The sequence below is a fragment of the Haliotis rufescens genome, unplaced genomic scaffold, assembly GCF_023055435.1.
Source record: "Haliotis rufescens isolate VD_foot unplaced genomic scaffold, xgHalRufe1.0.p SCAF_6, whole genome shotgun sequence".
In the NCBI taxonomy this organism is placed as follows: domain Eukaryota; kingdom Metazoa; phylum Mollusca; class Gastropoda; order Lepetellida; family Haliotidae; genus Haliotis; species Haliotis rufescens.
In genome coordinates, this window is record NW_025964334.1 from 1,855,367 (window position 1) to 1,866,122 (window position 10,756).

The window sequence follows — 10,756 nt, forward strand, 5'->3', positions numbered from 1 at the left end:
AAAAGGTTTACAAACTTTGATAAATCAGCTAGAATTGTACTGTGATACGTGGAAACTTAATGTTAATCTAGATAAGACAAAAATTGTTGTATTTAGCAAAGGAAATACGCTGTCAAAAAATTAAAAGTGGTACTTTCGGGGACAATTACTCCAAACTGAAACCTCACATAAATATCTTGGTGTAATATTTTCAAGTAAATTATCATGGAACCGACATATATGTAATGCAGCAATCCAAGCTAAAAAGATGCTATTGGGCATTTTACAAACGTTTGAACATTTAGCGAGTGTGCTTATAAATCTTTCTTCAAAATCTTTGACACAAAAATAGCTCCTATTCTTTCCTATGGTTCAGAAATATGGAGTTTTGCAGAGGCTAAAGAAATTGAATCCGTACATTTATACGCATGCAAAAGATTTCTTGGTGTTAAACATAGTACGTCTAACATAATGGTTTATGGTGAATGTGGTCGCATACCCTTGTATATATATCACTACTTAAAAATCATAAGATACTGGTTAAAATTACCAAAAATGCCAGTAAGTAGATTGCCAAAAAAATGTTATAATATGATGCTATTGTATGAAAAGAATGGAGATCAAAATTGGGCATACAATGTTAAATGTCTACTGTATAAATGTGGGTATGGTTACATCTGGGAAAACCAATGTTTCTTAGAGAATCATGCCATGTTCATATCGAAAATAAGGCAGACGCTTTTTGACATGTACTATCAAACATGGAGATCTACTGTAGATGTTTCTAGCAAATACGAATATTATAGATATTTTAAAATGCAAATATGCGCAGAAAAATATTTAACTGATGTAAATATAAGAAAATGCAGAATATCATTAACACAATTTAGATGCAGCTCACACGGGTTAATGGTTGAAGTTGGCAGGCACAACAAAATACCCAAATGTTTAAGATTATGTAAACAATGTTCTTTAAATGTTGTCGAAGATGAATTTCACTTTTTACTTGTATGTTGTAGATATGATAATTTAAGGAAAACTTATATTGAACAAAAATACTATGTACATCCAAATAAATACCGGTTTATCTCTTTAATATCACATGTGAGCAAAACGGCTATACGAAATCTATCTCTATTTATATATCATGCCATGTTATTAAGAAATGAATCCTTGTAACATTCCTAACCGCTTCCATATTGTCATGTATTCTGTACTATGGGCCTGTGGCCTTACAGTTATATAGGAATAAACTGATTGATTGATTGATTGATTGATAAAATACTGTACCATCAATTGAAAAAGTTTCCATGAAGTAGTTTATAAGTGATAGTTTGCACAAAAGTTGCAGTAAAAAATAATATTATAATTTCAAAATATATGATTATATTTTGATCAGAAAATACACATATCAAAATGAAACTTCGCCCTGCACCTCTTCTATTGGTATGGAAACTGTTCCCTAAATCTGAAAAGGATCAATGAAGTCGTTTCTAGTTACAGGCCCAAAAATGTTTCAGTAAAACAATTCTAAGAAAAAAAAAAAAAAATAGCTGAATGTTTTTCAGAAAATCCAACTATTGTAATCCAACTATTGTAATCCAACTTGGCACTGCACCTCTCCTAGGGGTAAAAGAAGTGTTGACCAAGTTTGAAAAGAATCTACGCAGTAGTTTTCAAGTTACAGGGCACACAAAAAATGTCCTCAGAATTCCTTGGAATAACTATATTCCCCGTTTCAGGTCAGGGAATAATAAAATGTTTTCATGTATAGCACTTACATAATATCAAGGTAATGTTGCCCAGATCGATCGGTGAATGTGCCTTTGAAAGCATATGATTTGCATTACAAAGAGTTAAAAAACAAAATTCAAAAGGATCTATATATATATATATATAGCATTCATACTATGAAGCAGTTGAACCTCGGTAAACACATAATCCAAAGCACTAGTACATCCTGCATTTTCATGAATGAGAGTGTTGAAAGCAGTTTGGTGTGGTAGCCTGGTGGAGTAGCCTGGTGGGGCAGCCTGGTGGAGTAGCCTGGTGGAGTAGCCTGGTGGGGTAGCCTGGTGGGGTAGCCTGGTGGAGTAGCCTGGTGGAGTAGCCTGGTGGAGTAGCCTGGTGGGGTAGCCTGGTGGGGTAGCCTGGTGGAGTAGCCTGGTGGAGTAGCCTGGTGGAGTAGCCTGGTGGAGTAGCCTGGTGGGGTAGCCTGGTGGGGTAGCCTGGTGGAGTAGCCTGGTGGGGCAGCCTGGTGGGGCAGCCTGGTGGGTTAGCCTGGTGGAGTAGCCTGGTGGGGTAGCCTGGTGGGGCAGCCTGGTGGGTTAGCCTGGTGGGGCAGCCTGGTGGGTTAGCCTGGTGGAGTAGCCTGGTGGGTTAGCCTGGTTGGGCAGTCTGGTGGGTTAGCCTGGTGGAGTAGCCTGGTGGGTTAGCCTGGTGGAGTAGCCTGGTGGAGTAGCCTGGTGGGGTAGCCTGGTGGAGTAGCCTGGTGGAGTAGCCTGGTGGGGTAGCCTGGTGGGGTAGCCTGGTGGAGTAGCCTGGTGGAGTAGCCTGGTGGAGTAGCCTGGTGGGGTAGCCTGGTGGGGTAGCCTGGTGGAGTAGCCTGGTGGAGTAGCCTGGTGGAGTAGCCTGGTGGAGTAGCCTGGTGGGGTAGCCTGGTGGGGTAGCCTGGTGGAGTAGCCTGGTGGGGCAGCCTGGTGGGGCAGCCTGGTGGGTTAGCCTGGTGGAGTAGCCTGGTGGGGTAGCCTGGTGGGGCAGCCTGGTGGGTTAGCCTGGTGGGGCAGCCTGGTGGGTTAGCCTGGTGGAGTAGCCTGGTGGGTTAGCCTGGTTGGGCAGTCTGGTGGGTTAGCCTGGTGGAGTAGCCTGGTGGGTTAGCCTGGTGGAGTAGCCTGGTGGAGTAGCCTGGTGGGGTAGCCTGGTGGAGTAGCCTGGTGGAGTAGCCTGGTGGGGTAGCCTGGTGGGGTAGCCTGGTGGAGTAGCCTGGTGGAGTAGCCTGGTGGGGTAGCCTGGTGGAGTAGCCTGGTGGAGTAGCCTGGTGGGGTAGCCTGGTGGAGTAGCCTGGTGGAGTAGCCTGGTGGAGTAGCCTGGTGGGGTAGCCTGGTGGAGTAGCCTGGTGGAGTAGCCTGGTGGGGTAGCCTGGTGGGGTAGCCTGGTGGAGTAGCCTGGTGGAGTAGCCTGGTGGGGTAGCCTGGTGGGGTAGCCTGGTGGAGTAGCCTGGTGGAGTAGCCTGGTGGGGCAGTCTGGTGGGGTAGCCTGGTGGAGTAGCCTGGTGGAGTAGCCTGGTGGGTTAGCCTGGTGGGGTAGCCTGGTGGGTTAGCCTGGTGGGTTAGCCTGGTGGAGTAGCCTGGTGGGTTAGCCTGGTGGAGTAGCCTGGTGGAGTAGCCTGGTGGGTTAGCCTGGTGGAGTAGCCTGGTGGGTTAGCCTGGTGGAGTAGCCTGGTGGAGTAGCCTGGTGGGTTAGCCTGGTGGAGTAGCCTGGTGGAGTAGCCTGGTGGAGTAGCCTGGTGGAGTAGCCTGGTGGGTTAGCCTGGTGGGGTAGCCTGGTGGGGTAGCCTGGTGGGGTAGCCTGGTGGAGTAGCCTGGTGGGTTAGCCTGGTGGAGTAGCCTGGTGGGTTAGCCTGGTGGATTAGCCTGGTGGGGTAGCCTGGTGGAGTAGCCTGGTGGGTTAGCCTGGTGGAGTAGCCTGGTGGAGTAGCCTGGTGGGGTAGCCTGGTGGAGTAGCCTGGTGGGTTAGCCTGGTGGAGTAGCCTGGTGGAGTAGCCTGGTGGAGTAGCCTGGTGGGGTAGCCTGGTGGAGTAGCCTGGTGGAGTAGCCTGGTGGAGTAGCCTGGTGGAGTAGCCTGGTGGGGTAGCCTGGTGGAGTAGCCTGGTGGAGTAGCCTGGTGGAGTAGCCTGGTGGGTTAGCCTGGTGGGTTAGCCTGGTGGGGTAGCCTGGTGGAGTAGCCTGGTGGAGTAGCCTGGTGGAGTAGCCTGGTGGGTTAGCCTGGTGGGTTAGCCTGGTGGGGTAGCCTGGTGGAGTAGCCTGGTGGGTTAGCCTGGTGGGTTAGCCTGGTGGAGTAGCCTGGTGGAGTAGCCTGGTGGGTTAGCCTGGTGGGGTAGCCTGGTGGAGTAGCCTGGTGGGTTAGCCTGGTGGAGTAGCCTGGTGGAGTAGCCTGGTGGAGTAGCCTGGTGGGTTAGCCTGGTGGGTTAGCCTGGTGGGTTAGCCTGGTGGAGTAGCCTGGTGGGTTAGCCTGGTGGAGTAGCCTGGTGGGGTAGCCTGGTGGGGTAGCCTGGTGGAGTAGCCTGGTGGAGTAGCCTGGTGGAGTAGCCTGGTGGGTTAGCCTGGTGGAGTAGCCTGGTGGAGTAGCCTGGTGGAGTAGCCTGGTGGGGTAGCCTGGTGGGGTAGCCTGGTGGGGTAGCCTGGTGGGGCAGCCTGGTGGGGCAGCCTGGTGTGGTAGCCTGGTGTTGTTGCCTGGTGGGGTAGCCTGGTGGGGTAGCCTGGTGTTGTTGCCTGGTGGGTTAGCCTTGTGGAGTAGCCTGGTGGGGTAGCCTGGTGGGTTAGCCTGGTGGGGTAGCCTGGTGGAGTAGCCTGGTGTGGTAGCCTGGTGTTGTTGCCTGGTGGGGTAGCCTGGTGGGTTAGCCTGGTGGGGTAGCCTGGTGTGGTAGCCTGGTGTGGTAGCCTGGTGTTGTTGCCTGGTGGGTTAGCCTTGTGGAGTAGCCTTGTGGAGTTAGCCTGGTTGGTTTGCCTCGTGAGTTAGCCTGGTGGGTTAGCCTGGTGGAGTAGCCTGGTGGGGTAGCCTGGTGTGTTAGCCTGGTGTGGTAGCCTGGTGTGGTAGCCTGGTGTGTTAGCCTGGTGGGTTAGCCTGGTGGGTTAGCCTGGTGGATTAGCCTGGTGGGGTAGCCTGGTGTGTTAGCCTGGTGGGGTAGCCTGGTGGGTTAGCCTAGTGGATTAGCCTGGTGGGGTAGCCTGGTGTGTTAGCCTGGTGTGGTAGCCTGGTGGGGTAGCCTGGTGGAGTAGCCTGGTGTGTTAGCCTGGTGGGGCAGCCTGGTGGGTTAGCCTGGTGTGTTAGCCTGGTGGAGTAGCCTGGTGGGTTAGCCTGGTGTGGTAGCCTGGTGGGGCAGCCTGGTGGGTTAGCCTGGTGTGTTAGCCTGGTGGAGTAGCCTGGTGGGGTAGCCTGGTGGGTTAGCCTGGTGGGGCAGCCTGGTGGGTTAGCCTGGTGGAGTAGCCTGGTGGGGTAGCCTGGTGGGTTAGCCTGGTGGGGCAGCCTGGTGGGTTAGCCTGGTGGAGTAGCCTGGTGGGGTAGCCTGGTGTGGTAGCCTGGTGGGTTAGCCTGGTGGAGTAGCCTGGTGGGGTAGCCTGGTGGGGTAGCCTGGTGGGGTAGCCTGGTGGGTTAGCCTGGTGGGGCAGCCTGGTGGGTTAGCCTGGTGGGGTAGCCTGGTGGGTTAGCCTGGTGTGGTAGCCTGGTGGGTTAGCCTGGTGGGTTAGCCTGTGTGTTAGCCTGGTGGGGTAGCCTGGTGGGGTAGCCTGGTGTGTTAGCCTGGTGGGTTTGCCTGGTGGGTTTGCCTGGTGTGGTTGCCTGGTGTGGTAGCCTGGTGGGTTAGCCTGGTGGGTTAGCCTGGTGTGGCAGCCTGGTGGGTTAGCCTGGTGGGTTAGCCTGGTGGGTTAGCCTGGTGTGTTTGCCTGGTGGGTTAGCCTGGTGGGGTAGCCTGGTGGGGTAGCCTGGTGGGGTAGCCTGGTGTGTTTGCCTGGTTGGTTAGCCTGGTGGGGTAGCCTGGTGGGGTAGCCTGGTTGGGCAGCCTGGTGGGGTAGCCTGGTTGGGCAGCCTGGTGGGGTTGCCTGGTGGAGTAGCCTGGTGGAGTAGCCTGGTGGAGTAGCCTGGTGGGTTAGCCTGGTGGGTTTGCCTGGTGGGTTAGCCTGGTGTGGTAGCCTGGTGGGTTTGCCTGGTGGAGTAGCCTGGTGGGGTAGCCTGGTGGAGTAGCCTGGTGGATTAGCCTGGTTGGGCAGCCTGGTGGAGTAGCCTGGTGGAGTAGCCTGGTGGGTTAGCCTGGTTGGGCAGCCTGGTGGGGCAGCCTGGTGGGGTAGCCTGGTGGAGTAGCCTGGTGGGTTAGCCTGGTTGGGCAGCCTGGTGGGGCAGCCTGGTGGGGTAGCCTGGTGGAGTAGCCTGGTGGGTTAGCCTGGTGGAGTAGCCTGGTGGAGTAGCCTGGTGGGTTAGCCTGGTGGGGCAGCCTGGTGGAGTAGCCTGGTGGGGCAGCCTGGTGGAGTAGCCTGGTGGAGTAGCCTGGTGGGTTAGCCTGGTTGGGCAGCCTGGTGGGGCAGCCTGGTGGGGCAGCCTGGTGGAGTAGCCTGATGGAGTAGCCTGGTGGAGTAGCCTGGTGGGGTAGCCTGGTGGGGTAGCCTGGTGGAGTAGCCTGGTGGGGTAGCCTGGTGGAGTAGCCTGGTGGGTTAGCCTTGTTGGGCAGCCTGGTGGAGTAGCCTGGTGGGGTAGCCTGGTGGGTTAGCCTGGTGGGTTAGCCTGGTGGGTTAGCCTGGTGTGGTAGCCTGGTGGGTTTGCCTGGTGGAGTAGCCTGGTGGGGTAGCCTGGTGTGGTAGCCTGGTGGGTTTGCCTGGTGGAGTAGCCTGGTGGGGTAGCCTGGTGGAGTAGCCTGGTTGGGCAGCCTGGTGGGTTAGCCTGGTGGGTTAGCCTGGTGGAGTAGCCTGGTGTGGTAGCCTGGTGGGTTTGCCTGGTGTGGTAGCCTGGTGTGGTAGCCTGGTGGGTTTGCCTGGTGGAGTAGCCTGTTGGGGCAGCCTGGTGGGGTAGCCTGGTGGGGTAGCCAGGTTGGGCAGCCTGGTGGGGTAGCCTGGTGGGGCAGCCTGGTGGGGTAGCCTGGTGGGGCAGCCTGGTGGGGTAGCCAGGTTGGGTAGCCTGGTGGGTTAGCCTGGTGGGGTAGCCTGGTTGGGCAGCCTGCTGGGTTAGCATGGTGGAGTAGCCTGGTGGGGTAGCCTGGTGGGGTAGCCTGGTGGGGTAGCCTGGTGGGGCAGCCTGGTGGGGTAGCCAGGTTGGGTAGCCTGGTGGGTTAGCCTGGTGGGGTAGCCTGGTTGGGCAGCCTGGTGGATTAGCATGGTGGAGTAGCCTGGTGGGGTAGCCTGGTGGGGTAGCCTGGTGGGGTAGCCTGGTGGGTTAGCCTGGTGGAGTAGCCTGGTGGGGTAGCCTGGTGGGGCAGCCTGGTGGGGTAGCCTGGTTGGGTAGCCTGGTGGGGCAGCCTGGTGGATTAGCCTGGTGGGGCAGCCTGGTTGGGCAGCCTGGTTGGGCAGCCTGGTTGGGTAGCCTGGTGGGATAACCTGGTGGGGTAGCCCAGTAGTTAGAGTGGTCGCTCGTCATGCTGTAGGCTTCAGTTCCATTCCACACATGGGTACAATGTATAAAGCTCATTGCTGGTAATTTTCAAAATACATACTCCTTGTAAAGGAGAATGTTGAAAATACATTCCAAACATCTCTAGCAATATGTCCAATGTTTTTTTAGTTTTAAGATGAGGTTGTAGAGAAGACTGTTCACAAAAATGTAACGTGGCACAGAATATTTCAAACTTTTGAAAATTATTTTATTTGGTAGCTAGGGCTTTTGAATACATGTTCCATGAAAATGATATTGACATCATCGATAGTTTTAGAGCATTAAGAGTTAATAGTTCAGTGCTAACAGCTGAAAGGACGATGACCCATGACATTAGCTACATTGACTTTGCTGAGTGAGCGGTGGGATGAGTTTTACGCCGCATTTAGCAATATTCCAGCAATATCACGGCAGGGAACACCAGAAATGGGCTTTACACAAGGCTCCCATGTGGAGAATCGAACCTAGATCTTCGGCGTTACGAGCGACCACTTTAACTCTTGGCTACCCAACTTTGCTGCAATGAGTCATGCCATGCCACTGTGGTGTTTGTAATAGTTCAGTTAAAAGTCTGCGGGGACAGGGGGTATGTGGGTGATTGAATACGTAATGCATCCATTTCTTATTCTGCCTAAAAATGTCTGACAATTCATTTTTTGCACATGCCTTTTACACATTGTTGTTAGTTGTTCCGCTTTATTTTTAACGAAACCCCAATAAAATTAATAAAATGTGTTGGAGCTTATTCTTCAGGGTTCCAACGAAGTAAGTACGAGAGGTAGCCATATATGTGACAAAACAATAGTAAAACATACAAAAGAGGAACTGGTAAACAATAATGCATTCGAACGAATATTATTTTTGGCTTCTAAATTTGTCTGTGATTCATATAACAATTTGAATAACTTTATTTTCAATTGCATAAAACATGTCATTGAAAATGAATTGAAACCAATATTGTACATGCTGTGTGTTGATTAAATATTTCGGGCAAATTTTGTTTTTGTTTTAATATAATCTGACAAACAAAGAGTTTGCCGCTGTGTTCATGCATCGAATCAAACGTTTTTTGGGTTGTTTTCGTTGAAGTCAAATAAAGATGGTATATTAAATAAATTCTCCAGACCCAAAACATCTTTAATGAAGCTTTTCTCAATTCAGGTTGAGAGGAAGGAATTTGAAAATTGATATTACTGTAATAGGTGTGCCTCGCATGAGGCGGCCCTGTGATGGCGTAGTTCACAAGCCTTGTGGTGTATAAAGTTTGAACCCACTGTTGACTCGCAGCCTTTTGTGTTGTATTCTTTCAGATGGTATTGTGTGGTCTTAGGGAGGAGACTAACATCACTAGTGGCTAAAATCCCGGCCTTGAATCCAGCCTGCCTCAGTTTCCCGAACTAAACTTAGCACCAGAGGTATTCGGGGAACCTAATTTAGCAAGATATGGACACTTATCCCTAGTCTGTCGTACAGACCCTGAAACAAAAATATCCAATACAGCCCATGCAAGTCTATAGTGGGCAAGTCTTGATTGCTGCAGTATCAAATAGTCTCTGGGCTCCTTTTTAATATATTTTATTAAGACAATTGAACAACTGTTATTTCTGTAAAATATGTTCATTTCAGAGACCAGATTTTAGCCTTACTTATCCCTTGAATGGCATGGATCCTTGTGTTCTGGGCTTCCTGCTTGTCCCAGTAAACTTTTCTAGACTTGTGGCTATCAACTTGGCAACTATTTCCAAACTCCAACCATCACATTGTGAGGACACAGTGATAACACCAACACTCCATCATCAGGCTTTTTCCCTTTCTTCCCATCCACAGCTTCAGCTTGATGCCCTATGCAAGGGCTTCTTCCATAGTTTGGGGAGTACAAACAAGATGTGCATTTTCATATTGAAATCAGACAACCCTGATAAAAACTTGTCAACAACATGCAACTCCAACCAGTCATAGGTTGCTCCTCGGTCAGGCTACAAGAGCTAATTTCTACAACTGAAAACCAAAGTCAGACACAGGCCGATACCATCGGTTCCCTAATTCTGACCTACATGCAACATTCCTTTCCTCATCCTCCCAAGGCAAGGGTGTTAAATGATTGTGAAAGTCCAGTTTCCACCCTTGCCAAACTTGGCTGGAATTTCTGGGCTCGATCGTAGTGCCGTCAGTGACTTATTACGAGTCATGTCCCTTCTACAGCCCTCCTATTGACCAATCACATTCACCTCTCATATCAAATTGCGGTCGCACATTGAAGACGATCTGATCAATAATCAAGATCTATATTGTAATAAAACGGGTCTTAATTCGCGAAATTCATGTGAGCACCTTGAATAAAAACATGAAAAGATTTTGAAAATATCTGTTTTACACAAATCCTGCAATTGACCAAAATCTGCACAGCAATTTATGAACAGGATGTTGATTTCATGATGCAACTAAGCAAGTCAGCTAACAGGACTGCTCGATCCCATTAGTCGCCCTTTATGGCAAGCATAGGTTGCTGAAGACCTATTCTAACCCACATCTTCAAGGGTGTTAAATGTAACTACTCAAACTTACAACACCTATTACCGTATTCGACATAATCAGTGCCCCTCTCTAATAAGCGCCCACGGCAATGTTTGCATATATATATACTGGCTAGTGAGCAGTTCCAAATAGCACCCTTCTGATTGATCAATGTACACAAAACTTATGTATTCATGTATAATATGCCCTGGGCGCTTATTATGTCGAATACGGTACATTATAACCATGCTACAAATTCCTGTGGAAATGTGCATTTGACAAAATTATCCATTTTGTTATGAAATTATGAATTTACTTAAACTTTATGGAACAAACTCGTCATGACACACCTATACATAGATCTAGATCTTGTCCAATAATTGTACACTTAGTGGTTAGTCATACTTATGTAGACACGAAGAGTTTCAGTCAGAAATAAGTTTCAGTATATACAGTGACTCACAATTCAGTCACAATCATAATCGTTGAAAATCATCTTTCGTTTTAACCCAATGTCATGTTACGAACATACGCGATACCATTCTCTGAAACCAACAGTTGTAGTGCCTGCTGCATGTAGTACGCGACACCAAGTCTTAGATAGGCCACGTTTGGAGAAATACATTATCAACGAATTATTTACAAGCAGCCATACTAGTTGACACAAAAGTTGTCTATTGATAAAAGTTGCATGTCTTACATACTTACTCAAATAATTTATCCATGTCGTTAAAATTCGCAAAATCTGCTTTCGCTTCCCCAACACTGTCACTGTAGCTTGGTTTAGTAGCACTAAAGAGCACGCGACGCTTTCCCCGCCCCTTTCGAGACGTGTGCAAATGGAACTTTACACAAGTGCAAATAGCATATAACGAAAACACTGGCGTTATAATTCATTGCAGGCGTTCGT

General features: G+C 49.9%; 1 protein-coding gene across 1 annotated transcript in view; it reads right to left on the reverse strand.

Annotated features, from left to right (window-relative positions):
* The window catches only part of LOC124149788 (cytosolic non-specific dipeptidase-like), a 31,194-nt gene extending 20,497 nt beyond the window's left edge, over positions 1-10,697 (reverse strand). Inside the window, exon 1 of the mRNA XM_046521563.2 lies at positions 10,555-10,697. Within this exon, the coding sequence (XP_046377519.2) occupies positions 10,555-10,571 (17 nt within the window). The 5' untranslated portion in view covers positions 10,572-10,697. The remainder of the gene's footprint in view (positions 1-10,554) is intronic.
* Positions 10,698-10,756: the final 59 nt, after the last annotated feature.